The sequence below is a fragment of the Pezoporus wallicus genome, unplaced genomic scaffold (assembly GCF_028554395.1).
Source record: "Pezoporus wallicus isolate ANWC-B61680 ecotype Strahan unplaced genomic scaffold, APGP_CSIRO_Pwel_v1 contig_7876, whole genome shotgun sequence".
NCBI lineage: Eukaryota > Metazoa > Chordata > Aves > Psittaciformes > Psittacidae > Pezoporus > Pezoporus wallicus.
The window spans coordinates 393-18759 of NW_026641435.1; the positions used below are offsets into that span (position 1 = coordinate 393).

The window sequence follows — 18367 nt, forward strand, 5'->3', positions numbered from 1 at the left end:
GAGAGTGGGAGCAGGTCAGCTGATTTCCTCTGCAGTCAAGAAAAGTTCCTCCAAGCCTCTTGCGGCCTTGTCCTGGGTTTCCACTTTCCTGGAGTGCAGCAACCAGCACCCTGGCACTGAGCTGGCAGGGTTGGTCACAACATTCCAATGCTAACACTGACCCGGTCTGGCATTACATAGTTTAATGCTGTGACAAGCTGGAGTGTGTGGTGGGGACTGCAGCTCCACATAGGCACAATTAAAGGTAACAAGTGTCGGGCGCTGCCTGCAGTGGGTTTGAACCAGCTCAGCTGTCCACTGGCACCAGGGGGATGCTCCAAGGGATGTTGTGGGGTCTGAGCCCACCTTTACGCTCCTTCAGGCCCTGCAGCTGGGGACGGTGCTGGTGGGATCCCCCACGAAGGACAGGACCATCTCCATCCTCACCACCTCGGCAGAGGCAGACAAGCCACACTTGGTGCAGTTCCCAGCTCCCTGCCAAGGCAGCCCCCTGAGCCCAAGGCAGCCTCGCTGGGCCAACTACATCCGGGGTGTCATCCAGTACTATCGGGGTAAGGCCCAGGATGCCCTTGGGTTAGAGCCCTCTCACATGGGGCCAGTGCTCAGCAGCCAGTTTTTGGCATTCTCCTGGGGCTCTTACAGTGCTGCTGCCAGGACTGGGCTCCAGCAGAGATGCTTATACCCCTGTTGGTTGGGGGGTCTGTGCCCGGATTACACTCTGCCATGGGTCACCCTGTGTTTTAAAGTGGGATATTGGATAGGGCTCCTTTCCCGTCACTTCACCTCACAGCCCCCCTCCTTCCTGCTCTTCCTTCAGGTGGTCCTGTGCCAGGCTTCAGTGCTGTGGTAGCCAGTGACATACCCCTGGGCGGGGGCCTTTCCAGCTCAGCTGCGCTCGAGGTGGCTACTTACACCTTCCTCCAGCAGCTCTGCCCTGGTAAGGCAGCACCCAGCCCTGGCCCCAGGCGCTTCCATGTCCAGGTGGGAGGTGGGATGAGGGGGATGCTATAACCCCAAACACCACTGTGGCATAGGTCAAACCCTCCCGTCACCAGAGCTGGCACCACTGTGGCATAGGTCAAACCCTCCCGTCACCAGAGCTGGCACCACTGTGGCTCTGGGGCACCTCTGGCTCACCCAGCCTGGCTTGCCGATGCCTCTAAAGCCCATGGACCACCTCTGGGATTGGCTGGGGATGAGAGGATGTTCCATTGGGAGCATGTCCCCATCTGTATGTCCCCAAAAATTGAGAGATTTGAGACACCAGCGTCAAATTATCACATCCACTTGGATCTGGTGACCCAGTCTGGCACAGATGCTGTGCACTGGTGCAGGAGCAAAACCTGCAGCTGATGCTTTAGCAACAACCCTTTCATGGGAAAGCAGCCCTTTATCCTTCATGTTTGTTTGCTCTCCCTGCTCCAGGACAAGGGGGCAAAGGTCCCAGTGCTGCTAACCTGCCTCTCTCTGCTCTGACACAGATGATGGTGATTTGGTGGCCAAGGCGCTGGTGTGCCAGAAAGCAGAGCACACGTTTGCAGGCATGCCCTGTGGGATCATGGACCAGTTCATATCTGTAATGGGCAAGGAAGGCCACGCGCTGCTCATTGACTGCAGGTCAGGGCCGAGCACTGAGCTCAATGTGCTATGCCCACCTCCTCGGGCACATGGACACAGGCTGATCCCATGGACATGAAATAAATGCAGGCATTCAGGGAGGGGATAACCCCTGCACACAGCCCATAATCTTGTTGGAGGGCTGGGACCCCTGAGTCTTAATTCCTGTGTTTTGAATTTTTCTCCTGCATACTTTCTGCTACTTGCCTGGGTTGTCTTTCCCACAGAGTTATTTGGGTCTATTATGGGACTAAGAATTGTGAAGGAGTGAAATGCTTGAGCAAAATCTTAAACCAGTTGGACTTGATATCTGTGGAGGCAGGAGCTGGCCTCACCTGGATCCCCTGAGGGCTGGAGTGGGCCTGAGGGGATAGGCACACAGCCTGCACTGAGCTCTCACTGCAGGTCCCTGGAGACTGTCCCCGTCCCGCTGACTGATGCCAGCCTGGCTGTGCTCATCACCAACTCCAACGTGCGGCACACACTGACAGGCAGCGAGTATCCCATGCGCCGGCAGCAGTGCGAGGAGGCAGCAGCAGCGCTTGGCAAGACCAGCCTGCGAGATGCCACCATGGCTGACCTGGAAGGTAGGGACAGTCCCGCCCTTGGCTCGAGCTGCTCCTCAGGGCAGCCGGAGCTCTGTGCCCCATGGCAAAGACCAAGACTGTGGGGCAACACCTGGGTCGGGTGGGTGGGTGCACGCATGAGGAGGGGAGTGTGCTGCAGGTAAAGCTTTAGCACAGAATGGTTGCAGGATGCAGCCATGCAAACCCCCAGCAGCATCCCACAGACCCAGGTGGCTTTGCTGCAGCAACATGTGTATCTCTGCAGCGGCCAGGAGCTGTCTGGGTGAGGAGGTGTACCGGCGGGCCAGGCATGTCATCAGTGAGATAGCACGGACAGCACAAGCAGCACAAGCACTGCAGGACAGGGACTATGGGATGTTCGGGAGACTGATGGTGGAGAGTCACAACTCCCTCAGGTGAGGATGCACCAACCGTGGGGAAGGGCAGACTGTGTCAGGGGCACTGGTGTTAAGTTCCCTTGCCTGTTGGTGCAGCACTGGGGGCAGCCAGAGCTGTGTCCTGCCCAGCATCTCTCATGGCTTGGCATGTGGGAGATTTTAAGAAAAGCCCCATAAGCTTCTGCACTGAGGAGTGCTAGGACAAGGTAGATGCATGTTACAGATGTGTGTTACAGATGTATGCTGCTTACAGCAGCACACAGCAGGTCACAAATGCTTGCAGCCTTGCTCACCTATACATGCACTTCTAAGGCAGACAGCTGGACTGGGATCGGCAGCAGCCTGCATTGCTGCAGTTTGCTACAGCAGTGGATGCACCAAGAACAGCTTGAGGCAACCAAGCTGCATGCTGAAACTGCATGTTTCAGCTGTTTGTGGTTCAGGGGCTATGGCTGGGGTGCAGGACAGGGCTGATCAGTGTCTCCTCTCCCCAGGGATGACTACGAAGTGAGCTGCCTGGAACTGGATGAGCTGGTAGCAGCAGCCCTCGAGGTTGATGGGGTTTATGGCAGCAGGATGACTGGGGGAGGCTTTGGAGGCTGCACGGTGACGCTGCTGGAGGCTGGGGCTGCAGAGAGAGCCCAGCGCCATATCCAGGTAAGCAGCAGAAAAGTGCCAGGAGATTGACTTAAAGATCCCAAAGGAACACTCAGAGCCATGGCCCTGGGGTTGCCATTGAAGCTGTGCTCTTGAGGCCCTGGGGATTAGTGTAGCCCATCCAAAGCTCTGTGGGGATAGCCCCAAGGCTGTTGATGCTACTAAGCTCTTGGAGGCAGCTAAGCACGGTGCTCGTCCACTGCCCAAGGACCTTACTGCATTGGGAAAGTGAGCAAATATGTGCCAGGTGAGCTTCAGGAAGGCTAACTCTATCTAGGGAAAAAATAATCCCAGCCAAGTTTACGCAACGTTGAGATGAACACTGGCAGTTATAGTCTGGGAAAAATCTCAGTGTGATCATTAATGTTCTCTAAATCAGCAGCTTGGCATGCACCAGTAGCTGAAACACCAGCAAAATGGGGCTGTTAGAAAAAGGGGTCTGTGAATGTGGCAGAATGTGTCATCTGATGAGAAGCATGGAGAGAGGGAATATGAACAGGAGTTACAGTGAAGGAGGTCCATGGGGTGAGTGTGGAACTGATCTTCCAAAACAAGAACCAGTGGCCACAGGATAAGTTGGGAGAAAAACAGACAAGGAAGCACTGTGCAGAGCTAGTGGTGAGTTTTGTGCTGTTGCCAGAGGCTATGAAGGTTAATAGCATCAGCATGGTCAAAAAGGGACTAGAAAAAGTGATGGAGAACAGCCCATAAGGGGCTGCTGAGGGGTCAGCTTAGGGATGTGCCAGCAGCCTCCCTGCCCCATGCTGAGAATGGACCCAGAGAGTCCAGGCAGTGGCCAGGACATTGTACTGTCCCCAAAAAAGCATCTCATGTGTCTGCTGTTGGAGTGTGACTGCACCAGGGTTGGGGCTGGGCTGATCGGATAGGCCTTCCCACACTGCCATCCCCGAGCCCAGCCTCTTGCTGCAGCATGGTATTGCCCCAGAGCACCAGCACTCACTCTCCTCTTGTCTCCTAGGAGAGCTACAGTGGCACAGCCACCTTCTACCTCACCAAACCCTCTGGAGGGGCAAAGATGCTGCCTCTGTAGAGGAGCGACCACCTCGCCTGGGCTGGCATCGCTGCAGCTGCTTTCCTGGCTTGCAAGGGAATTCATTTGTCTGTCTGCGTCATTTGCCTAATAAATGCAGAACATTTGCACAGTTGTTCTGCACCCACTGAGTCGAGCCAAAGTCACTGGGCAACTTTTCTTCAGAGGGGCAGAGGAGACCAGTTGAACTCCAGTTTATACTGGTGTAATGAGCAAGTACCAGGGCGTCAGGGTCCAGTGTTGCCTCTGGAGCAGCAGCAGGCACTGCCTCTGCTTGGGTATCTACTTCTGGCACATGTCCTTAATATTTGTGACACATCGAGGGTGGGTGGGGGGAAATATTTTTTAAATATTTTATTTTTTAAGAAAGGGAAGAGGCAGACTGTAGAGAACACATTTATTGTGTGCAATAGGAAGCTATCTGATACAGACCCTCTGTCCGATTGGGCTGCTGGATCTGCCTTGGAAAGGCTGAAAACCCATCAGCCCTAACAACCAGATGAAAATTAAAAGGTGACACTGGCGTAGTGTGATGCAGTAGGTTCATGTGCAGCCACCTTGCAGTGGGGATAGAGCCCCCTGGAGAGCAGCACCTGACAGGCTGTGCTCTTAGATAACAGGAAGGTCTTCAGTGAAAGTGCTTGAAAATGGAGCCCCCTTTTGAGGCTGTTTTCAGTGTTTTACCCCAGACCCCAAAGCACAGGGAAAGCATCATGGAGTCCTTGTGCCGGAGGAGGCACATCAGCTGGAGAGGAAATTCCAATCAACAGTGAGACAAGAACCAGGGAGGCTGGAACCTGCTCAGGATGAGTGAGTGTTTCTTGAAGGCACAGTGGAAAAAAACCCAAACCACAGGACTGGTGAAGTATTTCTTGATGTAAGTCTAAAACTGACCCAGCCCCACCTGCAGCCCTGGAGACTCCAGTGGACTTTATTTACCCACATGCAGCTTTGGCTCAAACATGTTCTAGCCCTTGCACTCAGATGAACACTCCCGAGAGGAGAGGGAGCTCTTGGTTGTGTCAGCGCTGCAAAAGTCTGAGTCCAAAACACACACACCAAAAAAAAAGGAAAAAACACACAAAAAACCCCAAACAACCCCACCTCCCCTCAAAAAAAAAAAAAAAAAAAATCCCTAAAACCCAAAACCAGCAACGAAAAAAAACACCAAAAGCAAAAAGGGGCAGGTCCAGCATCAGATGGAGTTAGGCAGATATAGGAAGATGTAGGCTGATGCTGCTGCCAGGGAGACCAGCAGCTGCTGTTCCAGTTGTGAGCTCTAATGCAGAACAGTGGCAGCTGCTGCTCCAGGCAGGATCCCTGCCTTCAGCAGGCTCCTCACCCACTCCTGGGCAGCTGCAGCTGGCAGAGGGCAGCAAGAGGCCACACAGTGCACTCAGAGCCAGGGAATGAGGCCCAGCAAGGGCCCTGCACCCGGCACTGTGTGAGAACAGGTAAAGCCAAGGCCTGAAGGAAGCTTACTCAGGCTGGTGAAAGTGCCTGCTGCTCGCAGGCTTGCTCTTCCCTTGTGTTCACTGATGGATCACAGGTCCCTTTATGGACACTGATGTTGGGCAAAAGAGCTTTTGAAAGATGCCAAACATCTGCCTAAAAATCTCAATGCTCTCCCCCTCAGCCATGCAAGAAATTCCAGGCACCATTCCCATCTCCAAGCACAGGTACTGGGGCCATGCCTGTCCCTCACTTCCAGGCAGCTCCCAGCCCTCCTGTGCATGATGCTGCTGCTGGAAAGTGCTCAGCTGCAGCCTTCTGCTGGAGTTTCCAGTGCTGGAGGATATAAAGCCCAAGGCAGAGCTAGCCAGCTCATCAACAGGCTTCCCACAGGGTTTAGTGGCCTTTGGATCAAGCCCTTAATTAATAACTTAGTTATTCATGTTTCTCAGCAATCACAGTCCCATGTGTAGCCTCCACATTGAGCATAGATCTCACCACCTCCATTTTTTTATAAAATAATAAAATACATTTCTATATATTTATATATATACTGAGAAAACTGTACAATAATGTATGCAAAAAAAGAAAAAAAGCTTCAGAGGCTGTCATGAGTAATGCTGTACAAATGAAAGGCTATACTTTGCTATCATGGTACCAAATGTTAGCAGTGAAGGATAGACACAAATAGGTGCAGGACGAAGCATTAGGTTACCCCAGACCTATGCAGCTTTCATAGAAAAAGCCCAAACAGAACAAAATAACCATCTCCAGTGGACATACAAGTTGCTAGAGAGCCTGGAGCACGCACAGATGGAAATGGTGATGCTATAAATCAGGATGTTGTCAGCTGGGATCTTCTCAAAACTGATGGTCTGAGAATAAATCATCCTGTTCCATTTATCTGGGAAGGCTGCAGCCATTGAGACACCTGAATTTCCGCAGGTGTATTTGGATGGATGCGCATTGAAAAATGGCATTGGAGTGAGTGGTGATTGTTCCTGGAAGACATCAACCACAGAACTGAGTCTCTGCAGAGTAGGAGAGGGTGGCCAAGTCCTGAAGGATAAGCACAAGCCTGGTGACCCAGCTGTGACAGAGCTTTGAGTGTGCTGGGCTCCAAAGCAGAGGTCCAGAGCTTGAAGTGCCATGGAAGGTCTCTGCCCACAGGAGGAGCTTCCCAGGCGCCACAGCAGCATCTTGGACTATTCCACAAAGTCCTGCCGTCCCGCTGGCAGGCAGCCTGCCCTGACTCAGGCCTCATAAAACTGCCTTTCCATCTGTTTGGTGAGGGTCCCACTGGACGTCATGATCCGGCTCACAAACTCTTTGGTGACCTGTTTGGTGAGGGTGCTGCTGGCACTCTCTACTCTCTGGGTTGTCAGGAGCATGCTGTCTGCAATGAGAAACTTTGTGGTCAGGACACCGTGCTAAGTATGAGGTCACAGGGAATAGGATCTGCTCTACCTGATGATTTCTGTCAAAGATTTCTCCTTAAATATCACTTTAATTGATGAAAAACCTCTCCAAATCAAGTGACTCAGTACTTAGCTATGTCAGTCAATAAGATGGATCTCCTAATAGCTCCTAAAAGCTCCTAAACTCTCCATGTTGCAGTGTGAATCCATGAGTTGCTGAACTCAGATGGGACAACTACATTGATGTAATTGAAGATGGTCATCACACTTCTTTTTTTCTGCTCTGGAGAGATCTAATCTTGCATGAAGAGCTAAGATTTGATCCCTAGTGATAGTCCTGGGGGACTCTGAGAACCCAGCATTCCTTCTGTGACTGGGTAGCACATGAGGAAATGACTGCAACTGCCTCTGGGGCAGAGCAGGGACATGGTGCAGGAAAGGGTCTGGTCCTCTTCATTAATCCTGCTGATGGATCCTCCCTCCCTGCCTTTGACACTTGAGGTAAAAGCATCCTTAGACCTTTGGACAAGCAGAGTTATCCTTTGCTCTCCAAGGGTTTCAAAGAAGACAGTGAGCCCCTACCTGTGAAGTGGGGATCCAGAGAGGAGTGGCTGATGCTGGTATTGGTGGTGTATTCTGCTGGGAAGTTGTACACTTCCTCTCTCATGTACTGCTGTCCTCCAAACTGGGAGAAAGTGCCTTGGGAGAAGAAAAAGGGATGAGGCATTCAGGAAATGACAAGAAGCATCCAACCCCTCAAACCTGCACAGTGAGCACCAGCAGACAGCTCAGGAGATTTCTCTTGCTGACATCAGAGCCAGGTTTAGAAAGAACTGGAAGGACTGGGAAGGTCTTACACTGTCCAGTGCAAGAAGCTGCCTCCAGGTATGTGTACAACCAAGAAGTTTCATAATAAATTAAACATTGTCTTCCATGAAGACAACGCTCCGCCTTGTGAGCACTGTCCCAGTCCTGATGCACTGAATGTGGAAGGATCATGAGAACCTGACAGTGTCTGTATGTCTTCAGTGAAAAACGGAGTCACCACCAAAGCTGGAAAGGGACTCCAGGAATTGTGTTTGCTGCTCTGAGAGGTTTCTTAACTTTGCACCTCTAAGAAGACATGGTACTACTGTACCTCCATCCTGAGATTCAATGGTGATGATGCCTTCTCTCTCTGGCCCAAAGCCTTGGGTGGTCTTGGCTTGCACTTTGAACTTGTATGGGACATTCTCATTCAGGTGGGGCACAGTCAGGGTGGTTTCAGGATTGTCTCCTTCGACATAGATATTCCTGGGCTCCCCTAATCCACACAGACATACCAGAAGTGAAGACAAACAGGTCTGTTCTAGTCGCTCCAAATACAATCCCCCTGACTCTAGCTGCTGTCTTAGCTTTCCCTAAGCTTTATGCCGCTCTCAGACTGTATGATCACATCCAGTTCTATTAAGGGTTAAGGCAACCCTATTTTAGTACAGTGGTGATCCACAACAAAAAGCCTCCACTGGGTTTGGACTATAACAAGCTACAGGTCCTTCCTCTTCCCACCACATTTTTTTTACACCAGACCATGCCGTGACACAAAGCAGCATGGTCCAGCAGCTTCCAGGCCTGGAATCAGGCTCATGCCCCTATTTTGTCTGCAAGCAGACAACTTTGTTGCTGGTCACAGCAAAAAAGCAGCAAGTGGTTGCATTTGCTGGAGGCATCTTGTGCTCTACGCAGGGAACTGGGCTTCCACAGCCTGGTACCATACCTCCTCCATGCAGCATCTCACAGGTAACCATGTAGCCCAAGATGGACCCATTGGGCTTGCGGGGTCTCTCCCAGCTGAGCTGCAGGGAGTCAGGGCTGAGGGCAGTGAACACAAGTGGCCCAGGAGCACTGGGTGTGCTCAGCGTGAAGGGTGAACCTGCAGGAGCACGAGTAAGAGATCAGTATCAGAGAAGGTGGTGAGGAGGAGCCGGGGAGGGATTTGCACACAGCATTTATGAAACGAGCTGCAAGGTCTCAGCAACTGTCCTGGTTTCAGCTGTAACAGTTACTTTTCTTCCCAGTAGCTAGTGCAGTGCTGCATGCCCACTGTATAAACTGGGGGAACTACCTAGAAGGGAATGATTGCTGCTTGGGTAAGGCTGGGTATCAGCTGGCGGGTGCTGAGCAATCGTATTGTGAACCACTGCTGGTTAGTGTTTTTTTCTTTTCCCCTTTTTGTTTTATATTAGCTCCCTTGTTATTTCCCTTATCATTAATATTAGTAGTTTCATATTATGCTTTAGTTATTGGACTGTTATCTCCACCCATGGGTTTTACATTCTTCCGATTCCCCTCCCCATCCTGCCTGGGCGGGTGAGTGAGTGGCTGCCTGGTGCCGAGTTGTCAGCTGGATTCAAACCACGACAGCTACCTAGACAGCTAGTGGAAGGTGGATTCATGGGGAAGAAGGCCCTATTCGTAAATGAAAGGAAGGAAAGGAGAACTCAGGATGTGGTAAGGGAAAACAGCAAGGCCAGCACTGCAGACAGCAGCAGAGACATCAGTGTCACCCTTCTCCTGCCCTCCATCCACCTCACCTGGTACAGGGCTGAGTGGGCTCTGAGGGTCCACCTGGGACTCTATGGTGATGACTCCTTCCCTCTCCGGGCCCCAGCCTTCCTCACTCTGTGCCTTCACCTTAAAGATGTAGGAGTGGTTGGGCAGCAGGTCCTCTACCACCACTGAGTTCTGGCTGGGGTTGCGGATGGTGAGGCGGTGGACCTCTCCTGGGACACACAAAGTGGGATGTCAGCATCATGTTGCAGATACAAAGACAGAGCCATGGCTTTTGCTTAAACTCCATCTCAAATGGACCACCTGGAAAAGTCATCCCTGGCCACCTCCATCACACATCACCACCGACAGCAGGACAAGAGGCTGTTTCAAAAAAGGCTCGGCACAAACAGCAGCTTCTTGAAAACAAAATGATTTTCAGCCAAAGATAATTACATTTTTACTAACTGACCCAAATTTCATGTAAAAATATTTTCATTCAAATTCTTCCTCCAAGTCCAATGTGCTGGAAAAAACCTTCGACTGAAATGTTTGGGCTGGTGGAGGATGATTCCAAGTGGTTTTGGAGGAGGGATGACTTCACAAGGAATTGTCCCCCCAGCAGAAGCAGAGAATGAGAGCTGTGAGGTAGCTGAGACACTTCCTTAAGGCTGCAGAAAAAGCAAAGTTGGGGACCAGTCCCTGAATCCCGGAATGGTTAGGGCTGGAAAGGACCCCTGGAGTTCATTTGGTCCAACCCCTCTGCTCAAGCAGAATCACCCAGAGGCCATTGCCCAGGAGAAGACCCAGACCAGATTCTCCAGAAACTCCCACCACCAAGTGCCTGGTGGACAGTGGCACCTGCTCACTGACCTCCATTGAGGAGCTGGTAGTGCACGCTGTAGCCCTGCACCTCCTTCTCGCAGTGCGGCTCCTGCCAGCTCACCTTCAGGGAGGTGGGTCCCAGGGCAGAGAACACCAGGCGTGTAGGGGTGTCGGGAACCCCTAGCCGCGGCCTGGAGTCTGAAGGAAAAAGGCAGCATCAGGGTGGAGATCTGGGGGAGAGGAGGGAGTAGCACACACAAGCATGGGATGGTCCTAATGGTCCACGGAGAGCGTGGTGAGATGTCATCTCTGCAAGCTGACTCACCACAGCCCAGGACTGGCTGGCTCTGCATACCTACAGTGAATTCCCATGGCCTTGGGGTGCCAGCCTTGAGTGGCATAAGTTAAGGTAAGCTTTGTGCCCCTGTGGTAGAGAAACCAGAGCAGGGGTCCAGGTGCTGCATGTGGCCCTCCTCACTCACCCTGAAGCACCCTGTCCACTCTGCCATAAGCTTCACAGTTATCTTCACATATAGCTCAGTTAGCACTGGCCCTAGTCTATAGCTGAAGCAGTCCAACACCTTCAGGGACTGATCAAGGGTATGGGGCAGCTGGGACAAGGGCTCATGTTAGCACAGCAGCCTCCCAGGTGCCACTCAAAAACTGAAACCCCTCATTGACATGGACTTTCCCAAGGAGCTTGCAGAGGGACATTTCATATGGAGCACATGTTCTCCCCAAGACTCCTCTGAAGACCTGTGGGGTAAGACTGAGAACAAGCAGCTTGTTAGGAATGAAGAGAATGGGAACAATGAGCTGGTCAGCTCATTAGAGCACCGTGGTGGTGAGTGTTAAGCAGCCCAGGTGGGTTGAAACACAGCTGAAGTCACCTGTGAAGGGAAAGGTGGTGTGATGAAGGCTCAGGTTGCGCCAGGAAGATCACCAGCGTGGCACACAGCGAGCCATGGAGAGAGGATTTGGGGCAAGCAATGGATGGCAACAGCTCATGGATGGTCAGTGGCTTGGCTGTTATGGGATGCATGGCTGGGAAGAGACACTGGGCAAAGCTGTACCTATGTACTTGCAAATCCCTGCAGACCCATCAGTCATGATTATAGAGTCCCGACAGCCAGTGCTGGGGTAGTAACCCTTCACCTTTGCCCTGCTCCTGAAACCCACATCCTGAGGCTGCAGGATTGTCCTCCCGGCATCTTCACAGATGGGAGGGAAGAGTGTCCCTGGACAATCTACAGAAGCGGTGCAAGAGAAAGAGAGAAAAACACCATTGGAGACTTCAGAGCAGGTTCAGCCCAGGTGCTGGCTCCTGCAGAGTAGATTTTTTTAAGGCTCAGATTTGAAGAGTCTTATAACAACCTTCTGTCAGCACCAGCTGATGTACACCTGTGGAGCCAAAAGGCAACCATGCTGCTAGACAGAGTAAGAATACACACATGCACTTGCCAGAGTGCTTTGTGGTGTGAGGATAAGGATGTAGCTCCCTTTCCCGAGCACTCTGCACATGAGGGATGGAAACCCTTTCCAGACTAGTCTGGTAGCAGGCTGGCCTTAGCAAAGCACCTAAACATCAGTGGTGAGGACATGACCTTACATATGTCTGGTTCATAGGCCCCCTTTGCAGTGAACACAGTTGTCACACCAAAAAGACTTGTAGGGCATAAGTCCAAAGACAGTAATAGGGGTGGAAGGGAAGGACAGGTCCATCATCACGGTACTCACCGTGCCCCATCAGCATTGTGGAGTAGTCTCTTGTCAGAGAGGAGCTTCCCATCACTCTGTGCTCCTGCTGCATGTGTGAGCTCAGCTGATGGTAGCTGGTGTTTGTTGCTCTGGTCAGTGCGCCACTGCTACTGCCAGGGAAGGAGAGGTCTACCCGGCCATTCAGCAAGTGTTCTGTGAAAGAGAGCACACTGTGAGGAACAGGGCTATGGACAGGGCTGCTGCTCCAGTTTCCATGGGAAGGAAGCAGGAGGCATCATGGTGCACCCTGCCTTGGCTGCATCCCAGCTTCAGCCACTCTGGAAGGTTGTTCTGGAGCACTACATCTAGAAAAAGCCACCTAAGCTGATGATGTGGAAGCAAAGAGGTAAATTGAGACTTTGCCCTGCACACGGCACCAGACAGCCCCATGGTGCTCAAGGTAACTCCAGACCTCGGCCTCACTGGAGCACTGTCTTGTGGTTCTTGCCATGTTCTCTCACATCTTTCTTAGACGCAAGCCCAAGTATATAATTTCAGATGAAAAAAAAAGAAAAAAAAAGGTAAAAAAAGGAAAACAGCCCTTTATTGAGGCAGTTTCTCCAAATCTCACTCTGGATCCCATTTCATCTGGATTTGAAAAGCAAACTCTGCTCCATTGTTCTGGTCTTTGATGAGCTCCCAGCCCTTCTCAGCAGCAGGCCAGGATAGATCAGTCCAGCAGATCTGCCCTAGAAGCTCAGGGCACTTAATTAAGGTGAGGAGCTGCCTTTGCAGGTGCCACTTAGGAGGTATCATCTGAGTTTTCTCCTGCCTTGAAGGTCCAGCCTTTTGCAGAAGCAACTTGCTAGCAACTTGTTAGGCTCCCAAGTCCATGCCGAGATGGGGGTTACCTTGACACTCTTGTGAGCAGACACACCAGAACAGTTTTTGAAGCAGACTACAGTATGTGAACAGTGCATCATGCCAACATAAGATGGGCACACAAGGGGAGGAAGGGGACATGTACTGGGGCAGACCCCGGTTGCCAGCCCCTTGTCTCAGAGCAGGATGAGACAGGACACTCAGTGCCTTAATGAAGCTGCCCTTCACCTGCTTGGGGACAGGGCGTCCCGCTCCTCCTCAGGCTGCCAGTAGCCACGTCGCTGTCCTCCTCATGGAGGAGACCCTCGGTGTCTGAGGAGAAGCGGCTGCTGCCAGAGAGGCGGGGAATGGTTTCAGCTGGGAGCCTCCAGGTGATGCGTCGAAGATCCAAGTCTTCTCCCAGCAGCGGCACATATTTCCACCTGGAGCCTTTTGGGACAACGCAAGCACTGGTGTTGGCATGATCTGCGGGATACAGAGTGGGCTGCCCACCACCTCTGTGGTGCTTGCTGGGGAGGGAAGGGACAGGCACCAGTGGGAACAGGAACAACAACCCTTCGCAGCCTGTCTCGCCAAGTGAGCTGATGAGTTCAGGCAGTGCAACCATTGTGTGACTAGTAGAAAGAAGACGGTGGGAATGCAACATGCATGGTGTTCCTCAGCGCCAGGGCTCTTTTCCAGCCCTGTGTCCATCATGACAAAGGTGAGAGTCAGACTCCCACCACACGCCTGTCCCTGTTATGAGGAGTCTTGCAACAATTGTCCTCTGCTCAGGAGAGGTTCTCTCAGTCCTCGATGTGTGCTCAGTGGTCTCATTACCTTGCTCTCTGACAGGACCAGGGACTCACTGCTTGATCCCAGGCCCTGGAGAACTTTCCCAGGGAAGACCCTCCAAATCCTACTGACAAGCCTCATCATTTCACTTATGGCACATCTTCCCATCGTTGTCCCAGTAAAAGACAAGGAAGCCAGCCTTATTCAGAGAGTGAACTGATGGAGGAAGTCAGTGCCTTCCCAGCACCTTGTGAATTCCCTCCTGTTGGCTTGGCCAAGACCCTGAGCATCCGAGAGACTCAGAGGTCTGACTTGCCAGTACTTGCTTGCTGACAGGAGCTCTTGTGGTCCAGCCAAATGGCAACAGGAAGGGAAGGTGAGCAGGGAGGGCCATGAAAAGCTCTCTCACCCCACACTGGGATTTCTCTTTGCTTCATGGCTAAGAAGGGAGGCACTGGTCTTATTTACACTGTGACTAGTCAAGTGTTCCCATGGATGCAGCTACCGTGCTTTGGTTGATCTCCACCTTCTCTGTGACTTGGATTTCTCTATCTCCATGAGGAGGAAAGGAGCAGTGAAACCCATTGCTGAAAGCTGCTGTTAAGGAAAAGAAATGTTAAAAGTGACCTTGCAAAACCCAGAGCAACGTACCTGAATCATCAGAGACACTGGGATGCTTGCTGCCAGCTGCAGAGCGAAGCACATCTGCACTGTACATCAGGTAGCTGTCGTAGTCCTCGCCTCCCTCTGCATCAATGATGGGGACATCAGGGATGATGGGGACTGGAGAAGAGGTGAGAAAAATGCCATTGGACAAGCATCTCAAAACCACACAAACCTCCCATACTTAGGCTGGCCTTCGGCATTCACCAGGGTGGGTGGTGGAGCTGAGCAAGCAGGACATGGAGAAGCAGCTGGGGTAATGGGAAGCACATCCCAGCAGTGCTCCTGCTCCCACCCAGGGGGAGCAGTAACTCACTGGACATCGGGCGCTTAGGCTGCGTGGCAAGGTTGATGGTAGCTTCTCTCTCAGGTCCCCAGCCAGCACCATTCCTGGCTTTCACCATGTAGCGATAGGGCTGGGACTCCCGCAGGTTTTCTATCAGCACCATGCGCTTCTTTGGGTCTTCAACCAGCACCTTCTTCATTGGGCCAATGGGTACTGCAAATACAGTATGCCTGTCACCCGTGAGGCCACGAGACACAAAGGATCCCACAGCACCCCATCCTTGGCCAACAGGCTCACTGAAGTTTGCTGCCAGGACACAGCCTGGCTCTGGAACAAGGTGTAGAAGCTGTGTGGGCATGACATCATCTTCGGGGACTTCCCAAACTGAATGTGGAGTCAGCCTAGAGCAGAGGTATCCTTTTGCTGCTGTGTCACCAAATAGCATCTTCCTGACATCCTAGCCCTAGAGTCTAGACCTATGAACTAAGATTTTAAGATGAAAAGCAGCAGCAAAACACTATGGAAGTGAATGGGAACTGAGAGTGCTCCAGGCTTTGCAGGGTTAAATTCTGAATGGTGATTTTCCTGTGCTCCTCCCATCAAGAAGTGACCCCCTCAAGAAACATGCTTGGAGCCATTCTAATTCTCCTGCTTCTTGGGACTACCCCAGCCTCTGGAAATTGTACTTCAGCTCCTCAGCCTGGCTGAACTGCCCTGGTCAGAAAATGAGCTCTTACTGTTGTCCTCGTTGACAAGTCCGTAACTGACTTCATAAGCTGTGATTTCCCCATTGGTTTCTGCAGGCTCAGCCCAGCTCAGCTGTGTCACAGTGGAAGACACAACATTGAAAGCCAAGCGGCCGGGCTCACTGGGGACTGGAAAGGCAAAAGCAAAGGGTTCAGGTTACTGTGAGTCAGAAGCCAGTGCACACAAATGCCCAGAGCTCCCCAGATCATAGCTGGGTTGCAGTGGGAGGCACTGGGTGCTTGTCCCCAAGACCATCAGAAGCTCACAGCTGGAGCCCTGAGCCCATGCTGGGTGCACCGGTACCAATTTGCTCCCACATAGTGGGAAACAAAGTGTAGATTGGCTCACCATCCTCAAGAGTGCGGCAGTGGATGATGTCAGAGTAAGCACCTTCACCCATGGCATTGTAGGCAGAGACTTGCATCTCGTAGTCGCAGAAGGGGTAGAGGTTACTCAGCTCTACTGATGGTGCTTTGACATCAATAAGATGGGCTTCTGACTCGGGGTCCCCTTGGATCCAGTATTTAACCTGGCAAAGCAACAGCAAGTCATGATGCCTTCAGATCCCCATCATAATGAGTGAGAAATTCCCCATCTCTTATTAGATCTTCTCTGGGAAACCCAAGGTGTTGTGCTATTCTTTTGAAGTGAGAGGCCAGAATGATGTGGGTATTTCATAGTAAGTGATGCAAAGGGAGATGAACCCCCTAGGAATCTTTCCTGCAAATTCCACATCCACCCAATAATGGTCCCTCAGGGATGGAGGGTCCAGAAGGGATGAGCTTGTTTCCTCCTTTGGGCATCTTCTCCCCATGTTTTTGCCACAAATGACTGTGTGTGAAACACCTGCAGGATAGGACTCACCCTCCCAAGGGATTCACTCCTCACCTTGTACCCCAGAGGTTTTCCTGGTGGAGGAAACCAGCTGAAGCTGATTTCCCTGGAGCTGAGAGCATTGGCATTGGGGTTAAGTGGCGCACTCAGGCGGCCTTTTGGGGACTGGGAGATCTGGCCTAGGCCAGTCATCGAGGGGATACCATCCACCACCTCTGCAGGCACAAGGAAGAAAGGACACATCAGTGCTAGTCCCCCCCCACAGGACAAAAAGAAGAAAGTGTGCCTCTCTTCAGCACTTGTCCTGCCCCCAAGCAGCAATTCTCAAAGCATTTCTGAGGGGTAGATCCCCATTATAGGGAAGGGAAACTGAGGCATTTCCTAATAACATCCCACAAAGCCACACAGCAAGCTGGCTTGAGAGTTGGGCTCAGACCCCCCAGGTCCTGCACCCTCCTGCTGCTCATTACAGACTGCCTAGGTAGGAAGAAATTAAAAGACCACCTTCTTTCCTCTGAAAATCTTTAACTCTGTCTAAATGTATTTAGTAATGCTTCAGTCGGTTCAGCAGTTGCCCTATGCAGATATAAGAGAACAAAACGATGGGCAGAGCCTTCTGAAGTCATCGAGTTGCTTCTGGAAACCCACCAAGTCCAGAAGACAGCTCTCTGGAGCCTCTCCAGCCCCTGGTGCCTGCCCCTGAAGCTTTCCTCGTTGGCCCAATATCAAGGGACTGTCTTGTACCCCCAGTATTTATGACCAGTACTGTGATAAATACCTTTATGTTATCAACTCACTTGATGACAATACTTTTGTATTTTTGTACATAGCTTTGCTTGTCCAGCCACAGGAACCACAAGCACAGCTCATGGCAATTCCTACCTCTCTCCTGTTTTAACAGCATTTTATTCAGCTCCCCGAGGAAAAGGAATGAAGATGGCTCGTATTTCCTCTGGCCAGGTAGATCATCCCTCCTCTTTCTACCCACTGTATATACCCACTAATGCCTCTAGAGGGAGGCCCAAATCTACCAGTCGGAGCTGAAGGAACCTCCTCATTGCCACTTTTTGGGTGAAGAGCGAGGCTGAAGCTCCGTACACCACCTCAGGGAAGGCTGGTCCGGTGTGGGGGGCCCCCCACCCCCTGGCTGCCCACCCCTACCTGGGTCTGCGATGGTAACCGTGGTCTGGGGGTAGCGGCCGATCTTGGCGCCGTACTTGGGGTGGAGGAGATCAATGGCAAACTGCTTGAGCTGGCAGTTGTGCAGGAGGGTGTCAATTTCTGTCAGCTCCAACAAGGGGACCTGCACCTCCTTTCGGGTATCCCCAGGCTGGAAGACCAGGTCACCCTCTGTGAAGATGTAGTCCTGGAGAAGGAAGAGGTGTAACCCACAGCACCCTTGAGAAAATTCTGAGAGAGAGCGAGCTTCCCCTCAGTGAATCCCCACGTGCCTTCCAGTGCCCTTAATTCGGGGGGCAGCCTCTCAGGTTGCTGAGGCACAGAGAGCAAGGCATGGAGGAGAATGCTTGCCCTAGTGCTAACCTCAGTCTTGGGTCTCCCCTCTCACAGCCACATCCCCTTTGAGCCTGAAAACTGCTCTTTGCCGCCCCGGGGTCAGTTTCTTCCCAGCCCTCAGTGCCCACGCATTTCTGCCTGCCAAGGTCAGGAGCATCACCCTTACCCTGCCATTCTTAGCGGTGAGATCCCGGGTCCTGTAGGTGACTTGGGATTTCCCATCGTCTATGATCTCCCGGAGGACAGGGATCTTGGCCAGCTTGTCAAAGCGACTGTGGGAATAGGCTGGCTGCAAGAAGGTGATGAGGCTGCTGGCTGGAAGGGGCAGGAGAGAAGAAATGTGTAGAGCAAATACATGAAGAATCACATTACAAACACGCAGGTGCGCACAGAGCTCCTGTCACCCATGAGTGTGGAGTGTGCACGAAATATTATTGCATAGCCTAGAGACTTTA

The 18367-nt window shown here is 52.0% G+C and overlaps 2 protein-coding genes across 12 annotated transcripts in view; one reads left to right on the forward strand and one right to left on the reverse strand.

Annotated features, from left to right (window-relative positions):
* Positions 1-285: 285 nt before the first annotated feature.
* On the forward strand, positions 286-4404 carry GALK1 (galactokinase 1; the record flags this gene model as incomplete). The annotated part of the gene is made up of 7 exons (XM_057423963.1): positions 286-551; positions 818-937; positions 1482-1617; positions 2023-2204; positions 2449-2599; positions 3076-3238; positions 4218-4404. Coding segments are annotated over 7 exons (1090 nt in total), but the record flags the coding sequence as incomplete, so codon positions are not given.
* A 2568-nt stretch (positions 4405-6972) lies between these two features.
* Positions 6973-18367, reverse strand: part of ITGB4 (integrin subunit beta 4) — a 29914-nt gene continuing 18519 nt past the window's right edge. For 6 of the 11 annotated variants that reach the window (XM_057423941.1, XM_057423940.1, XM_057423938.1 and 3 more), the window contains 16 exons: positions 18079-18227; positions 17559-17763; positions 16452-16612; positions 15912-16092; positions 15554-15691; positions 14847-15029; positions 14519-14650; positions 13322-13522; positions 12251-12424; positions 11587-11760; positions 10562-10711; positions 9733-9921; positions 8916-9071; positions 8298-8462; positions 7742-7858; positions 6973-7137 (listed from right to left, as the gene is read on the reverse strand). In XM_057423941.1, coding sequence (XP_057279924.1) covers positions 6995-7137; positions 7742-7858; positions 8298-8462; positions 8916-9071; positions 9733-9921; positions 10562-10711; positions 11587-11760; positions 12251-12424; positions 13322-13522; positions 14519-14650; positions 14847-15029; positions 15554-15691; positions 15912-16092; positions 16452-16612; positions 17559-17763; positions 18079-18227 — 2618 coding nt within the window. In that variant the 3' untranslated portion in view covers positions 6973-6994. Of the gene's footprint in view, positions 7138-7741; positions 7859-8297; positions 8463-8915; positions 9072-9732; positions 9922-10561; positions 11761-12250; positions 12425-13321; positions 13523-14518; positions 14651-14846; positions 15030-15553; positions 15692-15911; positions 16093-16451; positions 16613-17558; positions 17764-18078; positions 18228-18367 lie in introns of those variants that run through there. The other 5 variants (XM_057423943.1, XM_057423942.1, XM_057423945.1 and 2 more) reach the window with 5 other exon arrangements.